At 48.0% G+C, this 23,269-nt stretch overlaps 1 protein-coding gene across 1 annotated transcript in view; it reads left to right on the forward strand.

The window, feature by feature from the left end:
• The first annotated feature begins 232 nt into the window (after positions 1-232).
• The window catches only part of POFUT2 (protein O-fucosyltransferase 2), a 34,269-nt gene continuing 11,232 nt past the window's right edge, over positions 233-23,269 (forward strand). The window contains exons 1-3 of the mRNA XM_075318956.1: positions 233-473; positions 6,393-6,643; positions 20,737-20,881. Coding sequence (XP_075175071.1) covers positions 322-473; positions 6,393-6,643; positions 20,737-20,881 — 548 coding nt within the window. The 5' untranslated portion in view covers positions 233-321. The remainder of the gene's footprint in view (positions 474-6,392; positions 6,644-20,736; positions 20,882-23,269) is intronic.

The raw sequence follows: 23,269 nt of genomic DNA on the forward strand, positions 1-23,269 counted from the left end.
AGGCCTCCTCCTCACAGTCCTCCAGCCCCTGCCGCCAGTACACAGCACTGCAGTCACTGCCCCATCCTCCGCCTTTCCCCATCCTCCGCCTTTTCCCCCCTCCTCTTCTCTTCCTCATATCCCTCTCCCCTCCATCTTCGCCTCCTCCCCTCCATCTTCGCCTCCTCCCCTGCTCCCTCCTCCTCCTCCTCCTCCTCCTCCCGCCTGGTCATGTGACCTCTCTACAGTCACAGCTATGAGCTGGAGAACAGCCTGATTTTGGGGGTCGTCATAGCAACGAAATGCCGAGGTCCCGGCAGCGGAAGTACGGTCCGGCTGGATATGGCGGCCGGTAGGGATCAGGCCGGGCTCCAGGTTTTCAGACTTTGGTTCTCCTTCATTCTGTTATCCGGGGTCCGGGGCCACCAAGAGGAGTTCAGTCCGGGACACTCCGTGCGCTCGCTGGATGTCGGGGCCGCCGCAGCTGACCGCAGGTATTGGCAGTGAGAATTGGAGCTTATGTATGTACGCGCGGATCCATAGAGTACCAGTGCGGGGCTGCAGAGGTCCTGGTGGCCGGGGGGGCTCCTCACATGTAACGACGCTGACTATTTTCAGGCTCTCCTCCCCTTCTTACAACAGGCAGAACTTCACGTTTTCTTGTTGAGGACAGTTTTGTTGGTTCATTCACTGTGTAGTAAACCTGAGCCGACGTCGCCATTATGGGGATATATCCTTTATTGCTGTTGTGCTTGGTTGTTCTTTTTTTGTTTTTTATTTCTATTCTTTTATTACCTAACGACAATTCCTAACCTTATGGTAAAAAAAATTGGGGGTTGGTGCCATCATTTTCTGATATTGATACTTTTTTTTTTGTTTTGTCCATGGAGCTTAGTGACATTTATTTTTATAAGGTATACAATTTTATATTCCTATACATTAGATCTGTATGGATGCCGGGATTCTACAGATTGTTTTTTATTTTATCTATCTTTAACTGGGGAGAGAGGGATTCACACTTCAGTAAGCTTCACAGGAGTACGAAGATGGCAGTGACAAAGCCTTCTGCATGCTCTGGTTGCCATGGCAACCCATCATCACCCCTGGGAAAGCAGATGGACACACAAATGGATGTAAAAACAGGAAGATGAGACTTAGGCTGCTTTCACACTACGTTTTTTTTAACATGCGTCATGAACATTTTTTTAACGCAATAACGGATCCAGTGCAAATGCGTTTTCATTTCAATGCATTTGCAATGGACTCGCGTCAACATGCGTTCACATGCGTTTGCGTGCGTTATAGTGAGGATCCAGCGACTTGCAGTTTTTTTACTTTTTTCAAAAACGCTACTTGTAGCGTTTTTGAGCTGCGTCCAAATACTGTTTTTCACTGGATCCTGACTATACTGCACGCAAACGCATGTGAACGCTGGCATGCTGATAGACAGGATCCTGCTTGCTCTACTGAGCATGCCCAGAAACCATCCTGGCGTGATCCCTCCCTCTCTCCCCCTCCCTCTCTCCCCCTCCCTCTCTCCCCCTCCCTCTCCTCTCTCTCTCCCCCGCCTGAGAGCGGCGGACGCTCGTAACCAAACTAAATAACGGGTAACCAAGCAAAGCGCTTCGCATAGTTACGCGATGTTTACCTTGGTTACGTGTGCAGGGAGCAGGCAGCCCGGCTCCTAGCAGTTGCGGATGCTCATAACCAAGGTAAATATCGGGTATCCAAGCAAAGCACTTCGCTTAGTTACCCGATGTTTACCTTGGTTACCAGCATCCGCAGCTGTCAGATGCCGGCTCCCAGTCTATCACGTTCAGTTCCCCTCACTCTCGATCACATGACTTCAGTGCCCGCCCATAAACATCCAGTGACAGGATCCTGCAAAATAACACATGCGCTTTTCTTTGTAAAAACAGGATCCACTTTTCCAGCAAAAAACATTCATGACGCATGTTAAAAAAACGTAGTGTGAAAGCAGCCTTAAAGGGAACCTGTCACGAGATATGTCACCTATAAGCTGCAGTCACCACCAGTGGGCTCTTATATACAGTATTCTACAATAGTGTATATAAGAGCCCAGGCCGCTTTGTATAATGTAATAAATAGCTCTAGTAACTCACCTGCGGGGCGACCCATTCCAATGGGTGTCTCTGGTCTCGGTTTGCTGCCTTCTCTCTTCCTTCCCAGCTCCATGTAGATGATGCGTCCTACATCATCCACACAGAGGCCACCATTGCGCTTCTGTTCACATGGACTCCTCTTTGCCCTGCTGAGGGTAAAGCAAAGTACCGTAATGCGCATGCATAGGGATAGGTCAAAGATCGCTTTCATATGCGCACTACAATACTTTGATCTCCCTCGGCATGGCAGAGAAAAGTGTGTGCAGGAGTGTGATGGAGGACTCTATATGGATGACACTTGGACCCATCATCCACATGGAGCTGGGAAAGAAGACGGTGATGGAAGGAAGAGAAGAGGCGCTGGACAGAGGAAAGCGACCCCCATCGTACCGGACCTCCCCGCAGGTGAGTATAATAAAGCGGGCGGTTGTATGAGCACATGTTCACAATTTGCATACTTTTAGTCAATTCATTTCTATTGAGAGAAAACAAACCACTCTAGTTGATATGTGTTCAGGACGATGTAAATCGCACCCATGTGGTCATGCAACTACTGACTAGCGCAGGGGACCATAAAAGCGTTAGCACCGCGCTCCGCCACTCTGGCGTGGTGCTTTTAATCTAAGTCCCTGCCCCCTGTCTTGTACTTATCTTCTGGCAGCTTCATCTGTTATTACCGCCACTGCTGTTGGTCTTTGGCAATTTGTGACCTGCTGGCAGCTCTAGTGTTTCATGGAGCGCGCCGGAGTTCACAACTCAATACAGGTCTATGAGAGCCTCGTTCTGGCTTCATAGAGATGCTTGTAATGGTACTTCTGACTTCCAGCCAACCAGAATTACAGCCACAAGATGGTGCCGTAGGACTGGAGCAGCGCCGATAAAAAGAGAAACCGCCAGAGGGTGAGTATATGATTAGAGGCAGGGGGCTTTGATTTAAAGTGAACCTGTCAGGTCCAATATGCACCCAGAAAGATGAGCAGATCTGGGTGTACAGTTAGGTCCAGAAATATTTGGACAGTGACACAATTTTCGCGAGTTGGGCTCTGCATGCCACCACATTGGATTTGAAATGAAACCTCTACAACAGAATTCAAGTGCAGATTGTAACGTTTAATTTGAAGGTTTGACAAAAATATCTGATAGAAATTGTAGGAATTGTACACATTTCTTTACAAACACTCCACAATTTAGGAGGTCAAAAGTAATTGGACAAATAAATCAAACCCAAAAAAAATATTTTTATTTTCAATATTTTGTTGCGAATCCTTTGGAGGCAATCACTGCCTTAAGTCTGGAACCCATGGACATCACCAAACGCTGGGTTTCCTCCTTCTTAATGCTTTGCCAGGCCTTTACAGCCGCAGCCTTCAGGTCTTGCTTGTTTGTGGGTCTTTCCGTCTTAAGTCTGGATTTGAGCAAGTGAAATGCATGCTCAATTGGGTTAAGATCTGGTGATTGACTTGGCCATTGCAGAATGTTCCACTTTTTTGCTCTCATGAACTCCTGGGTAGCTTTGGCTGTATGCTTGGGGTCATTGTCCATCTGTACTATGAAGCGCCGTCCGATCAACTTTGCGGCATTTGGCTGAATCTGGGCTGAAAGTATATCCCGGTACACTTCAGAATTCATCCGGCTACTCTTGTCTGCTGTTATGTCATCAATAAACACAAGTGACCCAGTGCCATTGAAAGCCATGCATGCCCATGCCATCACGTTGCCTCCACCATGTTTTACAGAGGATGTGGTGTGCCTTGGATCATGTGCCGTTCCCTTTCTTCTCCAAACTTTTTTCTTCCCATCATTCTGGTACAGGTTGATCTTTGTCTCATCTGTCCATAGAATACTTTTCCAGAACTGAGCTGGCTTCATGAGGTGTTTTTCAGCAAATTTAACTCTGGCCTGTCTATTTTTGGAATTGATGAATGGTTTGCATCTAGATGTGAACCCTTTGTATTTACTTTCATGGAGTCTTCTCTTTACTGTTGACTTAAAGACAGATACACCTACTTCACTGAGAGTGTTCTGGACTTCAGTTGATGTTGTGAACGGGTTCTTCTTCACCAAAGAAAGTATGCGGCGATCATCCACCACTGTTGTCATCCGTGGACGCCCAGGCCTTTTTGAGTTCCCAAGCTCACCAGTCAATTCCTTTTTTCTCAGAATGTACCCGACTGTGGATTTTGCTACTCCAAGCATGTCTGCTATCTCTCTGATGGATTTTTTCTTTTTTTTTCAGCCTCAGGATGTTCTGCTTCACCTCAATTGAGAGTTCCTTAGACCGCATGTTGTCTGGTCACAGCAACAGCTTCCAAATGCAAAACCACACACCTGTAATCAACCCCAGACCTTTTAACTACTTCATTGATTACAGGTTAACGAGGGAGACGCCTTCAGAGTTAATTGCAGCCCTTAGAGTCCCTTGTCCAATTACTTTTGGTCCCTTGAAAAAGAGGAGGCTATGCATTACAGAGCTATGATTCCTAAACCCTTTCTCCGATTTGGATGTGAAAACTCTCATATTGCAGCTGGGAGTGTGCACTTTCAGCCCATATTATATATATAATTGTATTTCTGAACATGTTTTTGTAAACAGCTAAAATAACAAAACTTGTGTCACTGTCCAAATATTTCTGGACCTAACTGTATATTGCTAATTCCTGCCTCACAGTCCCTGTATACACTAGCACAGATAAAGGGATTGTTAGAAAAAATATTTCTAAAGATCTTTTACCGTATGCTAATGAATGAGAGGACTAGTCCCCTGGGCGTTAATTCCCCTGGCTAGTTGCCCCCATTAGTACATCAGTACGCCCCTGTGGGTGTGCTAACATGCTAATCAATGCGCAGTGTCAGAGGATGATCTCACTCACCTCTCCGCTGCCATCGCGTCCGACGCTGGATTTCGGCTCAGTGCACATGACCTCGGAGTTTGAGTCATGCTCTTTTTGAAGTCGGGTGTACACGTCAAGGCTTCAAACTCATGTAGTGCGCATAACCAAAAGTCCGGGGTCATGTGCACTGACCCAAAATCCAGGAGTCACACATGATGGCAGCGGAGAGGTGAGTGCGACCATCCTCTGACGCTGCGTACTCATTAGCATGATAGCACATATACAGGGACATACTACATACTAATGGTGGTGACTGGCAAGGGGAACTAGCTCCCAGGGGACTAGTCCCTGTTCTCATTAGCATACGATAAAAGATCTCTAGCAATACTTTTTCTAAAGATCCCTTTATCTATGCTAGTGTATACAGGGACGGTTAGGCAGGGATTAGCAATATCCATCCAGAACTGCTCGTGGTTCTGAATACATATTGCACCTGACACGTTCCCTTTAACACTAGAACTACTGGACTCGTGACACCTACTAGAACTACATAGTGCGAAGTAGTCAAAAGGACTACCTCAGTAGTTCTAGTGTTAAAGCACCATCCTAGCTCTGAAAGAAAAAAAAAACCTGCTGCAGTGCCGTTCTAAGGGTTTTTGTAAAACTAAAAAAAAAAATGATTCCTTAGAAACAACACATCCGCCCCCTCTAGTGCACTGCAACAAGTATTTTTTTTTATTACAGAATAGAAGTTGAAATAACAGTTGTGATTGGTGGCTATGACTAATTGTGCAAAGCTGCGTTACTTTATGTACAGCCTGAGAGGCAGAAGCAGGCCAGTCGGCATAAAAGGAATCTGTCACCAGGTTTTTGGCTCCTAATCTAAGAGCAGAATTATGTAGGGGCAGAGATCCTGATTCCAGTGATGTTTTACTTGCTGGGCTACTTGCTGTAGTTTTGATAAAATCACTGTTTAATCAGCAAAATATCTAGTAAACTAGTAAACCTGCTGCCAGGTAGTATGCCATATTGATGAGCTTCGTATAACCCAGCCTCCATCACTGATTGGCAGCTTTCTGCCTATGCAGAGTGTACACAAAAAGCCATCAATCAGTGATGTGGGTGGGGTTATACAGGGCTCAGCATTCAGAGAACTGCTAGATCTGCAGCAGATAAAACAGTGATTTTATCAAAATAACAGCAGGTCAGTAAGTGACACATCGCAGGAGTCAGGATCTCTTTGCCTACATTGTGCTGCTCTTAGATAAGGTGAGAAAAACCTGGTGACAGATTGCTTTTAAAGCATTAGCAGAGGTGTTTTTTTTTATCCACGCTGTAGTAAGTTTCATCATGATTGCTTCCGATATGATGCAGACAAGTGTGATTTGGTCGTTTTCTCAGTTTATTGTTATGTTTTTCTTCTAATTACGCAGTAACGTTGTGCTTTCTCGTCACTCAGATACCTGCTGTACGATGTGAACCCTCCAGAAGGATTTAACCTGCGCAGAGATGTCTATATCCGCATGGCTTCCCTTCTTAAGACTTTGCAGAGGGGCTCAGATTGGGTGCTGGTCTTACCCCCATGGGGTCGTCTCTATCACTGGCAGAGTCCTGACATACATCAAGTGCGGATTCCTTGGTCTGAATTTTTTGATCTTGACAGCCTGAGCAAAAATATCCCCGTGATTGAATATGAAGCATTCTTGGCGGGTATATCGAGTCATCACATGTATATTTAGAAATGTAATAATACTTTCTTTGCAAAGTTCAACATCTACAAAGTATATCTGGACATCCCCCATTATATTATCCCTTATGTGTATGTGACTTTTATTTTATATAGTTGGACTCCCAATAACAAACTTCTGAATCTCTTTGGGGGTTATGTGGGGAACAATCACCCCCTTACCTCATTACAGAACGCCCAGATGAACTGTACATTATACACTATGCACACAGACAAGGTCCCCCATACTCTAATACACCGCAGTCACCATAAAGGTCACATATTTCTCTGTGTAGTCCATACATACTACACAGGACGGAATTGGAGATCTCCGGAATGACCACCCCAGGGACATTTTTAATACTAATAACACTGAACACTACAATGCTGAAAAAAGATGAAAATCTAGTTCAAAAATCTAAAATGTAGGGTAAGGGTATGTACACATGTTAGGCTAGGTTCACCTTTCCGTTGTTTCCCATCAGTCACATGCATTGCTTGACAATTGTGACTGATGCGTTGTACAACGGATGACAAGAATAAGAATTCATTGTCGAATTCCGTTGTAAAACGTGAGAGAGAGCGATCAGCTGATCGCTCTCATTAGCCGGCTGCCGGGTGATCAGCTGATCGCTCTCATTAGCCGGCTGCCGGGTGATCAGCTGATCGCTCTCATTAGCCGGCTGCCGGGTGATCAGCTGATCGTTCTCATTAGCCGGCTGCCGGGTGATCAGCTGATCGTTCTCATTAGCCGGCCGCCGGGTGATCAGCTGATCGCTCTCATTAGCCGGCTGCCGGGTGATCAGCTGATCGTTCTCATTAGCCGGCTGCCGGGTGATCAGCTGATCGTTCTCATTAGCCGGCCGCCGGGTGATCAGCTGATCGCTCTCATTAGCCGGCTGCCGGGTGATCAGCTGATCGCTCTCATTAGCCGGCTGCCGGGTGATCAGCTGATCGTTCTCATTAGCCGGCTGCCGGGTGATCAGCTGATCGTTCTCATTAGCCGGCTGCCGGGTGATCAGCTGATCGCTCTCATTAGCCGGCTGCCGGGTGATCAGCTGATCGTTCTCATTAGCCGGCTGCCGGGTGATCAGCTGATCGTTCTCATTAGCCGGCCGCCGGGTGATCAGCTGATCGCTCTCATTAGCCGGCTGCCGGGTGATCAGCTGATCGCTCTCATTAGCCGGCTGCCGGGTGATCAGCTGATCGCTCTCATTAGCCGGCTGCCGGGTGATCAGCTGATTGCTCTCATTAGCCGGCTGCCGGGTGATCAGCTGATCGTTCTCATTAGCCGGCTGCCGGGTGATCAGCTGATCGTTCTCATTAGCCGGCCGCCGGGTGATCAGCTGATCGCTCTCATTAGCCGGCTGCCGGGTGATCAGCTGATCGCTCTCATTAGCCGGCTGCCGGGTGATCAGCTGATCGTTCTCATTAGCCGGCTGCCGGGTGATCAGCTGATCGTTCTCATTAGCCGGCCGCCGGGTGATCAGCTGATCGCTCTCATTAGCCGGCTGCCGGGTGATCAGCTGATCGTTCTCATTAGCCGGCTGCCAGGTGATCAGCTGATCGTTCTCATTAGCCGGCTGCCGGGTGATCAGCTGATCGCTCTCATTAGCCGGCTGCCGGGTGATCAGCTGATCGCTCTCATTAGCCGGCCGCCGGGTGATCAGCTGATCGCTCTCATTAGCCGGCTGCCGGGTGATCAGCTGATCGTTCTCATTAGCCGGCCGCCGGGTGATCAGCTGATCGTTCTCATTAGCCGGCCGCCGGGTGATCAGCTGATCGCTCTCATTAGCCGGCTGCCGGGTGATCAGCTGATCGCTCTCATTAGCTGGCTGCCGGGTGATCAGCTGATCGTTCTCATTAGCCGGCCGCCGGGTGATCAGCTGATCGCTCTCATTAGCCGGCTGCCGGGTGATCAGCTGATCGTTCTCATTAGCCGGCCGCCGGGTGATCAGCTGATCGCTCTCATTAGCCGGCTGCCGGGTGATCAGCTGATCGCTCTCATTAGCCGGCTGCCGGGTGATCAGCTGATCGCTCTCATTAGCCGGCAGCCGGGTGATCAGCTGATCGCTCTCATTAGCCGTCCGCCGGGTGATCAGCTGATCGCTCTCATTAGCCGTCCGCCGGGTGATCAGCTGATCGCTCTCATTAGCCGTCCGCCGGGTGATCAGCTGATCGCTCTCATTAGCCGTCCGCCGGGTGATCAGCTGATCGCTCTCATTAGCCGTCCGCCGAGTGATCAGCTGATCGCTCTCATTAGCCGTCCGCCGGGTGATCAGCTGATCGCTCTCATTAGCCGGGTGATCAGCTGATCGCTCTCATTAGCCGTCCGCCGGGTGATCAGCTGATCGTTCTCATTAGCCGGCTGCCGGATGATCAGCTGATCACTCTCATTAGCCGGCTGCCGGGTGATCAGCTGATCGCTCTCATTAGCCGTCCGCCGGGTGATCAGCTGATCGCTCTCAGCCGTCCGCCGGGTGATCAGCTGATCGCTCTCATTAGCCGGCTGCCGGGGGATCAGCTGATCGCTCTCATTAGCCGGCTGCCGGGTGATCAGCTGATCGCTCTCATTAGCCGGCTGCCGGGTGATCAGCTGATCGCTCTCATTAGCCGGCTGCCGGGTGATCAGCTGATCGCTCTCATTAGCCGGCTGCCGGGTGATCAGCTGATCGCTCTCATTAGCCGGCTGCCGGGTGATCAGCTGATCGCTCTCATTAGCCGGCTGCCGGGTGATCAGCTGATCGCTCTCATTAGCCGGCTGCCGGGTGATCAGCTGATCGCTCTCATTAGCCGGCAGCCGGGTGATCAGCTGATCGCTCTCATTAGCCGGCAGCCGGGTGATCAGCTGATCGCTCTCATTAGCCGTCCGCCGGGTGATCAGCTGATCGCTCTCATTAGCCGTCCGCCGGGTGATCAGCTGATCGCTCTCATTAGCCGTCCGCCGGGTGATCAGCTGATCGCTCTCATTAGCCGTCCGCCGGGTGATCAGCTGATCGCTCTCATTAGCCGTCCGCCGGGTGATCAGCTGATCGCTCTCATTAGCCGTCCGCCGGGTGATCAGCTGATCGCTCTCATTAGCCGGGTGATCAGCTGATCGTTCTCATTAGCCGGCTGCCGGATGATCAGCTGATCCCTCTCATTAGCCGGCTGCCGGGTGATCAGCTGATCGCTCTCATTAGCCGTCCGCCGGGTGATCAGCTGATCGCGCTCATTAGCCAGCTGCCGGGTGATCAGCTGATCGCTCTCAGCCGTCCGCCGGGTGATCAGCTGATCGCTCTCATTAGCCGTCTGCCGGGTGATCAGCTGATCGCTCTCATTAGCCGTCCGCCGGGTGATCAGCTGATCGCTCTCATTAGCCGGCTGCCGGGTGATCAGCTGATCGCTCTCATTAGCCGTCCGCCGGGTGATCAGCTGATCGCTCTCATTAGCCGGCTGCCGGGTGATCAGCTGATCGCTCTCATTAGCCGGGTGATCAGCTGATCGCTCTCATTAGCCGTCCGCCGGGTGATCAGCTGATCGTTCTCATTAGCCGGCTGCCGGGTGATCAGCTGATCGCTCTCATTAGCCGTCCGCCGGGTGATCAGCTGATCGCTCTCATTAGCCGGCTGCCGGGTGATCAGCTGATCGCTCTCATTAGCCGGGTGATCAGCTGATCGCTCTCATTAGCCGGCTGCCGGGTGATCAGCTGATCGCTCTCATTAGCCGGCTGCCGGGTGATCAGCTGATCGCTCTCCTTAGCCGGCAGCCGGGTGATCAGCTGATCGCTCTCATTAGCCGGCAGCCGGGTGAGCAGCTGATCGCTCTCATTAGCCGTCCGCCGGGTGATCAGCTGATCGCTCTCATTAGCCGTCCGCCGGGTGATCAGCTGATCGCTCTCATTAGCCGTCCGCCGGGTGATCAGCTGATCGCTCTCATTAGCCGGGTGATCAGCTGATCGTTCTCATTAGCCGGCTGCCGGATGATCAGCTGATCCCTCTCATTAGCCGGCTGCCGGGTGATCAGCTGATCGCTCTCATTAGCCGTCCGCCGGGTGATCAGCTGATCGCGCTCATTAGCCAGCTGCCGGGTGATCAGCTGATCGCTCTCAGCCGTCCGCCGGGTGATCAGCTGATCGCTCTCATTAGCCGTCCGCCGGGTGATCAGCTGATCGCTCTCATTAGCCGTCCGCCGGGTGAACAGCTGATCGCTCTCATTAGCCGGCTGCTGGGTGATCAGCTGATCGCTCTCATTAGCCGGCTGCTGGGTGATCAGCTGATCGCTCTCATTAGCCGGCTGCCGGGTGATCAGCTGATCGCTCTCATTAGCCGTCCGCCGGGTGATCAGCTGATCGCTCTCATTAGCCGGCTGCCGGGTGATCAGCTGATCGCTCTCATTAGCCGGCTGCCGGGTGATCAGCTGATCGCTCTCATTAGCCGGCTGCCGGGTGATCAGCTGATCGCTCTCATTAGCCGTCCGCTGGGTGATCAGCTGATCGCTCTCATTAGCCGGGTGATCAGCTGATCGCTCTCATTAGCCGGGTGATCAGCTGATCGCTCTCATTAGCCGGGTGATCAGCTGATCGCTCTCATTAGCCGGGTGATCAGCTGATCGCTCTCATTAGCCGGGTGATCAGCTGATCGCTCTCATTAGCCGGCCGCCGGGCGATCAGCTGATCGTTCGGCCGCAGAGAGAGAGCATGCGCAGCGAAATCAAAAGGATTCTGCTGCTCAAAAAAACGCTACATGCTGCGTTCCTGCCGCCCGACGGTCAGTCGTTCCACGACTGATCAGTCGGGCGGAGGATGCAATGCAAGGGCATCCGTCACAATCCGACGCTCTTACAAGTCGATGGGAACAACAGAATCCGCCAAACGGATTCCGTTGTTTACCAGAGCCGCGGATTGTGACTGATAAAAATTGACGGAAATGTGATCCTAGCCTTAAAGGGAACCTGTCATGTTGTTTTTTTTATATATTATACCGCCCCTGGTGTGTTTTACATGATGCAATGTGCATCACTAACATGGTTAAAAAAAAATTCCATGTATTTATCTTAAAAAAAGATTTTATTTGCATAGGTAAATGCAGTACATACCTAAGGTTTCAGTCATAGGGGCAGTGCTTTTGCTGGGATCAGTCAGTGTCACACAAATTCAGGCAGGACTCTTTTTTTTTTTAACTTAATCACACCCCCCGTATTGTAATTGATTACACCACAGGTCCTTCCCCAGTACTTCTCTGCTGAGCTCCACCCATTACAGTCACATGGTCGTGACATCACCACTTCTCCAATGCTGAGCTCCGGAGACGAGCAGAGAAGCGGTGAAGGACCTGTGGTGATGTCACGACCATATGACCGTAATGGGCGGAGCTCAGGACAGGAGAATTGGTGGTGGGGCATTGCCAAGTTCAAAAAAGAATCCTGCCTCAACTTGAGTGACAGTGACTGAACCCAGCAAAAGCACCGCCCCAATGACTGAAACCAAATGGTATTTACTGCATTCACCTAAGCAAATAAAGTCTTTTTTTTAAGATAAATACATGGATTTTAAATAAAAAAAACCCAAAATATTTTAGTGATGCACATTGCATTATTGATAAACACATTTTGGTCAGTTTAATATATGAAAAAATCCACATGACAGGTTCCCTTTAAGTACTTGGTACACAAACTTCTGCACCATTTCTTCATCTCAACGCAGCTGTAAGAATGCATGTTTTTGCCACTTTTTTGGTGCGTAGTTTTGTTTTTACTTGCGGTTTTGGTGCAGATTTTTCCACCTCATTAGTATGAGTGAAATCTGCAGCAATAAAAGCTGATTTAAATCTGCAAGGAGAAAATAAGCAACGTGTGCATCAGGATTCTCAGGACTGTGCAGAAACAAACATGACAAATCTGCAACGTGTGCACAGGCCCCAAAACTATACACGACTGGCACAATCTGATTTGTGGGGGTCCAACGGCTGGGGCTCAATGGATGCCAAAAACAAGTCTCAAAGTTCCATAATGCAGCAGTAGGTCTTGAGTGATAATCACCCCCATAATACAGTTCGGTCCAGAAATATTTGGACAGTGACACAATTTTCGCGAGTTGGGCTCTGCATGCCACCACATTGGATTTGAAATGAAACCTCTACAACAGAATTCAAGTGCAGATTGTAACGTTTAATTTGAAGGTTTGAACAAAAATATCTGATAGAAATTGTAGGAATTGTACACATTTCTTTACAAACACTCCACATTTTAGGAGGTCAAAAGTAATTAAACAAATAAACCAAACCCAAACAAAATATTTTTATTTTCAATATTTTGTTGCGAATCCTTTGGAGGCAATCACTGCCTTAAGTCTGGAACCCATGGACATCACCAAACGCTGGGTTTCCTCCTTCTTAATGCTTTGCCAGGCCTTTACAGCCGCAGCCTTCAGGTCTTGCTTGTTTGTGGGTCTTTCCATCTTAAGTCTGGATTTGAGCAAGTGAAATGCATGCTCAATTGGGTTAAGATCTGGTGATTGACTTGGCCATTGCAGAATGTTCCACTTTTTTGCACTCATGAACTCCTGGGTAGCTTTGGCTGTATGCTTGGGGTCATTGTCCATCTGTACTATGAAGCGCCGTCCGATCAACTTTGCGGCATTTGGCTGAATCTGGGCTGAAAGTATATCCCGGTACACTTCAGAATTCATCCGGCTACTCTTGTCTGCTGTTATGTCATCAATAAACACAAGTGACCCAGTGCCATTGAAAGACATGCATGCCCATGCCATCACGTTGCCTCCACCATGTTTTACAGAGGATGTGGTGTGCCTTGGATCATGTGCCGTTCCCTTTCTTCTCCAAACTTTTTTCTTCCCATCATTCTGGTACAGGTTGATCTTTGTCTCATCTGTCCATAGAATACTTTTCCAGAACTGAGCTGGCTTCATGAGGTGTTTTTCAGCAAATTTAACTCTGGCCTGTCTATTTTTGGAATTGATGAATGGTTTGCATCTAGATGTGAACCCTTTGTATTTACTTTCATGGAGTCTTCTCTTTACTGTTGACTTAGAGACAGATACACCTACTTCACTGAGAGTGTTCTGGACTTCAGTTGATGTTGTGAACGGGTTCTTCTTCACCAAAGAAAGTATGCGGCGATCATCCACCACTGTTGTCATCCGTGGACGCCCAGGCCTTTTTGAGTTCCCAAGCTCACCAGTCAATTCCTTTTTTCTCAGAATGTACCCGACTGTTGATTTTGCTACTCCAAGCATGTCTGCTATCTCTCTGATGGATTTTTTTCTTTTTTTTCAGCCTCAGGATGTTCTGCTTCACCTCAATTGAGAGTTCCTTAGACCGCATGTTGTCTGGTCACAGCAACAGCTTCCAAATGCAAAACCACACACCTGTAATCAACCCCAGACCTTTTAACTACTTCATTGATTACAGGTTAACGAGGGAGACGTCTTCAGAGTTAATTGCAGCCAGGGCCAGATTAAGGTTGGTGGGGGCCCCTGGGCAGAAAATCTGGTGGGGGCCCCATAACGTTAACATTTTTAGCCATAATAGTAGAGCACGAACCGTAGCATTTAGATATAAATCCAATGAACATTTATCTTATCCTGTTCTGCCACATTCAGATTTACAGTACTACAATACAGATACAGTCCAGGATAAATCACAGCTGTCCACTTACACACAGAAAGTAGAGTTAAGGCTGCTTTACACATTTCGATCTCGTATGCGATCGCACACGCCCCCATCGTATGTGCGGAACAGGCAATTTGTTGCCCGTGTCGCACAAACGATTAACCCCTGTCACACGTACTTACCTTCCAAATGACCTCGCTGTGGGCGGCGAACATCCACTTCCTGAAGTGAAAGGGACGTCACACAGCGGCCGGCCAATAGAAGCGGAGGGGCGGAGATGAGCGGGACGTAAACATCCCGCCCACCTCCTTCCTTCCGCATTGCCGGCGGGACGCAGGTAAGCTGTGTTCATCATTCCCGGGGTGTCACATGGAGCGATGTGTGCTGCCTCAAGAACGATGAACAAAGACGTTCAATTTTTAGAAAATGAACGACGTGTATGCAATCAACGTTTTAACGCACAATCAGGGTCGCACGTAGCTGTCACACACTACAATATCACTAACGATGCCGGATGTGCGTCACTTACGACGTGACCCCGCCGACACATCGTAAGATATATTGTAGCGTGTAAAGCCCGCTTTTGTCACATATTTTTTATTGATCCCAATGTTAAGGCAGCCAGGGCCAGCTCCAGGGTTTTGTGGCCTCCGGGTGAGTCTCAGTGGGCCCCATCCACACACAGACACGCACACACACATACAGGCATGCGTATATACATATTTGAAGACAAATTCAGAAAAATACATATAAACAGACAAATATATGCACAGTTATATACACTGACATACATGCAGACACAGACGCATTAGGGCTCGTGCGCACGTTGCGTAATGACATGCATTTACGCTGCGTATAGCACTGCAGTGTAAATGCATGCGTCCTGTGTCCCCTATACAAGCTATGTAGATTGTGCATGATACGTGCGCACGTTGCTTTTATGAACGCAGTGATTTGGGTGCTAAAATGTTGACCCAAATCCGTGCGTTCATAAAATGAGCATGTCAATTATTCCGTGCGCTATGGATGCAGCTCCCGCTCTGTCTATGGTGGGGGCAGCAGCCAGAGCGCAGGAAATCGGCTTTTTTTGTACAGAAAAACTGAATCCATTATGCAGTGTTTCTGCAGCGATTTGACGCGCACATGTGCTGTCAAATCGCTGCAGAATATTCAGCAGTTACGTGCGCATGAGCCCTTACAGGTATTAATATGGGAAAGTCGCCAGCAGCCTCACTCACCTCTCCTGCTTGTTTCCGTCCAGCTCCTTCAGGACATGTGGCTGTTTCACGATGGCTGTCACTAACACACATGACTGCACACTGACAGCACTGCTGTATATACATCACAAGAGGGGCTGGGGGCTACAATATATACATTACAGGAGGGGCAGGGGGCATAGACGTTACTGGAGTGGCAAACAGCTCTGGTGGTGTACTCATCACTGCGATGGGTGACATAGCGCTCTGGGGAACCCATATAGTTCTGGGGGGGGGCGCACAGACTGCTCTAATTCATATATACACACACAGTACTGCTTCTTACACACACATCTCTGACACACACACTACAATGCACCCCCCATCACCCCCTACACACACACACACACACAATACAATGCACCCCCCATTACCCCTACACACACACGCACACACACACAATACAATGCACCCCCCATTACCCCTACACACACACGCACACACAATACAATGCACCCCCCATTACCCCTACACACACACACACACAATACACCCCCCATTACCCCTACACACACACACAATACAATGCACCCCCCTTTACCCCTCCCCACACACAATACAATGCACCCCCCATTACCCCTCCCCACACACACACAATACAATGCACCCCCATTACCCCTACACACACACACACAATACAATGCACTCCCCATTACCCCTCCCCACACACAATACAATGCACCCCCCATTACCCCTCCCCACACACAATACAATGCACCCCCCATTACCCCTCCCCACACACAATACAATGCACCCCCCATTACCCCTCCCCACACACAATACAATGCACCCCCCATTACCCCTCCCCACACACAATACAATGCACCCCCCATTACCCCTCCCCACACACAATACAATGCACCCCCCATTACCCCTCCCCACACACAATACAATGCACCCCCCATTACCCCTCTCCCCACACACAATACAATGCACCCCCCATTACCCCTCCCTCCACACACAATACAATGCACCCCCCATTACCCCTCTCCCCACACACAATACAATGCACCCCCCATTACCCCTCTCCCCACACACAATACAATGCACCCATTACCCCTCCCTCCACACACACACACACAATACAATGCACCCCTCATGACCTCTCCCCCCACACACAATACACCCTCCATTACCCCTCCCCCCCACACACAATACAGTGCACCCTCCATTACCCCTCCCTCCACACACAATACAATGCACCCCCCATTACCCCTCTCCCCACACACAATACAATGCACCCCCCATTACCCCTCTCCCCACACACAATACAATGCACCCATTACCCCTCCCTCCACACACACACACACACACAATACAATGCACCCCTCATGACCTCTCCCCCCACACACAATACACCCTCCATTACCCCTCCCCCCACACACAATACAGTGCACCCTCCATTACCCCTCCCTCCACACACAATACAATGCACCCTCCATTACCCCTCCCCCCACACACAATACAGTGCACCCTCCATTACCCCTCCCTCCACACACAATACAATGCACCCTCCATTACCCCTCCCCCCACACACAATACAGTGCACCCTCCATTACCCCTCCCTCCACACACAATACAGTGCACCCTCCATTACCCCTCCCTCCACACACAATACAATGCACCCTCCATTACCCCTCCCCCCACACACAATACAACCCTCATCACCCCCTACACACACAAGTTACACTGCTCCATCCCTACACACTCCTGCCTCCCCCCCCTCCCTCGGAATACAGTGCTCCTCCTCTGCCTGTCACAGAGCTGTGTTCCTTCACAAATGTTCCCCGTTGTGTCCTCTGCCCCTCCTCACTCATCCCCATTAATTACACCTGTCTCTTCAGCTCCTTCATGGAGCGCTCGCTTCCTCATGTCCCCAGTGTGGCGCCGGCAGCACTGTGATGACGTCAGCAAGGTGCTGATCTCATCACGTTGCTGCACGTCGGGGGCGGGGCCCAGTCCCGGCGCGCTGTTCAAATGTATTTACGTCTGAAAGACGCAAATACATTTGAATAGGAACGGAAACAGGAAGCTGCGGTCATTGGCTCTGCTGCGCTCCTCTGCAGTGTACATGCCGGCACACAGCAGAGCCGGCACACAGCAGAGCCGGCACACAGCAGAGCCGGCGCACAGCGCGCTGCCTCCTGCTCCTGCTAGTGTGCCTGGCATGTAAGGAGCGCAGCGGGGACAGCAGACAGCGGCCCACCACACCGTGCCCCTGCTTCTAGGTACGGCCGCAGCACATAGCAGGGAGCATTAGCACACCTCTGACCCCGGAAGTTCAAGCGGCCGCTGGTACTTCCGAGGTCAATCAGCGTCCTGTGCCCGCAGTTTGTTTTTGCGTCTTAAAGACGCAGATGCAAATAAATAGCGGTGTCCCCCCCCCCCCCCCGAAAACACAGCTGATTTATTAGACTGTCTTTACGGAGGGGGAGAGGGTGTGAAAAAAAAAATGCTGACAGGTGCCTAGTGCCAAGTATGGTGGGGGCCCCCTTAGAAGCTCTTTTGGTGGGGGCCCCTGGGCTCCAGCCCCGCCTGCCCCGCCTATAATCCGGCCCTGATTGCAGCCCTTAGAGTCCCTTGTCCATTTACTTTTGGTCCCTTGAAAAAGAGGAGGCTATGCATTACAGAGCTATGATTCCTAAACCCTTTCTCCGATTTGGATGTGAAAACTCTCATATTGCAGCTGGGAGTGTGCACTTTCAGCCCATATTATATATATAATTGTATTTCTGAACATGTTTTTGTAAACAGCTAAAATAACAAAACTTGTGTCACTGTCCAAATATTTCTGGACCTAACTGTAAATAGACTGGTGATCACACATCCACTACTTCTTTGTTCTCATGAGCCGTGGGGGGTCCCAGCAGTTTAACCCCCGTTCAATTTAAATGTATCACATGTCCTGTTAGATTAACCCTTTTAAACACTATTTATTTTTTTAAGAGACCTAATTCTATGTACACATTCTCATTCTTATGTACACATTCTCATTCTATGTATACATTCTCATTCTATGTACACATTCTATGTACACATTCTCATTCTATGTATACATTCTCGTTCTATGTATACATTCTCGTTCTATGTACACATTCTCATTCTATGTACAAATTCTATGTACACATTCTCATTCTATGTACAAATTCTATGTACACATTCTCATTCTATGTACACATTCTATGTACACATTCTCATTCTATGTACAAAATCTCATTCTATGTACACATTCTCATTCTATGTACACATTCTCATTCTATGTACACATTCTATGTACACATGCTCGTTCTATGTACACATTCTCATTCTATGTACAAATTCTATGTACACATTCTCATTTTATGTACACATTCTCATTCTATGTACACATTTTCATTCTATGTACACATTCTCATTCTTTGTACACATTCTCATTCTTTGTACACATTCTCATTCTATGTACACATTCTATGTACACATTCTGGTTCTATGTACACATTCTATGTATACATTCTCATTCAATGTGCACATTCTATGTACACATTCTTATTCTATGTACACAATCTCATTCTATGTACACAATCTCATTCTATGTACACATTCTCATTCTATGTACACATTCTCATTCTATGTACACATTCTATGTACACATTCTGGTTCTATGTACACATTCTCATTCTATGTATACATTCTCATTCAATGTGCACATTCTATGTACACATTCTTATTCTATATACACAATCTCATTCTATGTACACAATCTCATTCTATGTACACAATCTCATTCTATGTACACATTCTCATTCTATGTACACATTCTCATTCTATGTACACATTCTCATTCTATCTATACATTCTCATTCTATGTATACATTCTTTGTACACATGCTCATTCTATGTACACCTTCTATGTACACATTCTCGTTCTATGTACACATTCTCATTCTATGTACACAATCTCATTCTATGTACACATTCTATGTACACATTCTCATTCTTTGTACACATTCTCATTCTATGTACACATTCTCATTCTTTGTACACATTCTCATTCTTTGTACACATTCTCATTCTTTGTACACATTCTCATTCTATGTACACATTCTCATTCTATGTATACATTCTATGTAGACATTCTCATTCTATGTACTCCTTCTATGTACACATACTCATTTTATGTACACACATTCTCTTTCTATGTACACAATCTCTCTCTATGTGTACATTCTATGTACGCATTCTCATTCTATGCACACATTCTCGTTCTTTGTACACATTCTCGTTCTTTGTACACATTCTCATTCTTTGTACACATTCTCATTCTATCTATACATTCTCATTCTATGTATACAGTCTTTGTACACATGCTCATTCTATGTACACATTCTCATTCTATGTATACTTTCTCATTCTATGTACACATTCTATGTACACTATCTCATTCTATGTACACAGTCTCATTCTATGTATACATTCTCATTCTATGTATACTTTCTCATTCTATGTACACATTCTATGGACACATTCTCATTCTATGTACACAATCTCATTCTATGTACACATTCTATGTATACATTCTCATTCTATGTACACATTCTTATTCTATGTACACATTCTTATTCTATGTACACATTTTCATTCTATGTACACATTCTCATTCTATGTACACATTCTTATTCTATGTACACATTCTGTACATATACAGAATAATACAGACACTGAGAATTACACCAAGTATACAGGACAGGTGAAGGGGCACTGTGCAATGGAATTACAAAATAATACAGACACTTGAGAATTACACACGGTATCCAGGACTGGGGAAGGGGTACTGTGCAGTGTATATATACAGAATAATACTGACAGTGGAGAATTACACCCAGTATACAGGACAGGGGAAGGGGTACTGTGCATTTTATATATACAGAATAATACAGATACTTGAGAATTTCACCCAGTATATATGACAGAAGTGGGCATATGCAGTTTATATATACAAAATAATACAGACACAGGAGAATTACCCCCAGTATACAGGATAAGGGAAGGGCACTGTGCAGTGTATATATACAGATACTGACTGAGAACACTGGGCTAAAGGAAAAGAGAATTTTCCTTCCTTGTTTGTGTGTGTCTGTTTTCTGTACTAATACATGTATACAGTTGAAGCCTTTTTGTTGCAGCTCATATCTTGTTTTTGAGTCTTATCTGCCTTTTTTTTCTAATTTCCAGAATCTGGGGGACCTTTTATTGAGCAGGTGTATGTATTACAAGGTTACTCTGAGGGCTGGAAGGAAGGCACCTGGGAAGAGAAGGTGGACCTGAGACCGTGTATCGATCAGCTCATGTACTCTGAGGACAACCATGGCTACTACAGGTATGTACCTGATAAGCCTACGTCATGAGGGATTGCTCACAGGACATGCGCAGTGATTGTGTATATTATTTCATTATTTTATCCCATTTTTTTAACATAGCCAAATTTTCCAAAATACCAGCTCTGATGATCTGAGGTAGGTTGTATTAATCACCCAGGAAGGTTAACAATGCAGCAATTTTTACTTACAATAGCCCTTATGCTCCTTCAGATGACGGCTATCAACAATAGTCCTTAAGATAGTTCCTCTGATCCAGGCGATGGATATCACAACCACAGCATGTGTATCCACCTTCAATCTCTATAGTCCATTCATGGGTACCAGGACCCGACCTCCTTAACAAAGCATGTGGCTCACTCACCTCTCCTGGGATTAGCTCCCTAGTTTAGGAGATGTGATCACATTCCACCCCCTGAAACATTTGTTACATGAACTCTAAAGTATGCAGAAGGTTCTAGAAGTCACGTTTGAAAATATATGTATTGGAGAAGCCCCCTGCAGAGATGAACAAGGACTCTCAGCCCCACCACCAGATGCAGGACCATGAACCCTACTATAGGCCTGATTATATTAGAGTCCATGGAGACAGGCTGGAGTTGACACTCTATTACTGGGAGAACAGTGGCTTTATGAGGGCCCCTGAGACACTCAGGTTCCCTTTAAGATGCCCTGACTATCGGGTCCCTTATGCCCTCCAAGCCAGCAGCATTTATATTTGCATGTTAAAATTCCCTTCCTAACCAGCCAAGTGCAGAAGCTGGTCTTCCGAATATGCCCCTCTGAAGCCGAGTAGCATCTACCTTGCTTCTGAGGCGCACTGGTGCTGGCGACATGAGCCGTGCGCATGCACAAGATTTCCAGGACTGGGATGATACCGATTCCTGGAAATCATGTTATCAGGCCCACAGGAGCATGAGAACAGTAAAAGAAGGCCAATTTAGTCTGTGGAAACCATGCCCCTTCAACTAGTCAAAGGCCTAATTAGCATATGAAAGTGGAGGTAAAAAATACCTTTTGATTTTAGAAAATTATGTTATAAGTGTACAGGGCTGGCTAGGAATGGAATTTTAAGATGTACCGTATTTTTTATTTTATAAGACGCACCAGATTATAAGGTGCACCCCAAATTTGGAGCAAAAAAGTAGAAAATAAAAATATGGGGTCCGTTTTATAATCCGATGGTGTTTTATCAGGGAGAGGGGGCAGCAGCGTAGCGGGGGTCACAGGAGGCAGTAGCAGTACTGGAGTACTAAAATGCTGCCAGTGGTACAGAGCGGGGCCCAGATACTCACTGCTGGCGCTGCTCTGTGCGGGGCTGGTGACGCGGCTCTGCTCTGTGCGGGGCTGGTGACGCGGCTCTGCTCTGTGCGGGGCTGGTGACGTGGCTCTGGTATGCGCGGGGTTAGTGACGTGGCTCTGCTCTGCGCAGGGTTGGTGACGTGGCTCTGCTCTGCGCAGGGTTGGTGGCACGGCTCTGCTCTGTGCGGGGCTGGTGACGCGGCTCTGCTCTGCGCCGGAGGCGGTGCATCACCGGCCATTCTGAAGATGTCGGTGGTGAGGGTTTCAAATAATGGCGGTCGGAGTCAGCGCATGCGCAGATGAGAACTTGAGCTGAGAGCTCCATCTGCGCACGTGCTGACTCTAGTTGCCATTATTTGAAGTCCCGACCGCCGACATCTTCAGAATGAGCACCCGCCACACAGAGCAGTCCCTCGCAGAACAGAGCAGAGCAGTCCCGCACAGAACAGAGCCACATCACCAGCCCCACACAGAGCAGAGCTACACCACCCGATGCACAGAACAGTGCTGCACAGACCAGCGTGGGAAGCACACCGCATAGCATTACCCCTGTCTCTTTTGACCCCTCTTCACCACCCCTTGGTAAACTACATTCGGATTTTAAGACGCACCCCTCATTTACCTCCCAAATTTTTGGGAGGGAAAGTGCATCTTATTATCCGAAAAATACGGTAAATGCTGCTGGTTTGGAGGGCATAAAGAGAACCTGTCAGGTGCAATATGCACCCGGAACCATGAGCAGTTGTGGGTGCATATTGCGAATTCCTGCCTAACCGTCCCTGTATACACTAGCATAGATAAAGAGATCTTTAGAAAAAGTATTTCTTAACATGCTTTATGATATGCTAATGAGCGGTTTACAAGGATGTTGGTTCCTGCGCTCATTCCGCCCTCTTAGCATGGAAGCAGCCCACAGGGATGTGCTAACATGATATTCAATGCCCATTGCCCAGTGTCATCGGCGGTTACCCATGAACCTGTGTCCGTTGTCGCCGCTACAGAACTTCGGGTTTAGTGTCAGTTCACACGATCAGACGTCCCAACACTTCTGGTTATGCGCACTAGACCTCTCTGAAACCAGGACCCGT

This window comes from Anomaloglossus baeobatrachus, chromosome 7 (genome assembly GCF_048569485.1).
Source record: "Anomaloglossus baeobatrachus isolate aAnoBae1 chromosome 7, aAnoBae1.hap1, whole genome shotgun sequence".
In the NCBI taxonomy this organism is placed as follows: Eukaryota; Metazoa; Chordata; class Amphibia; order Anura; family Aromobatidae; genus Anomaloglossus; species Anomaloglossus baeobatrachus.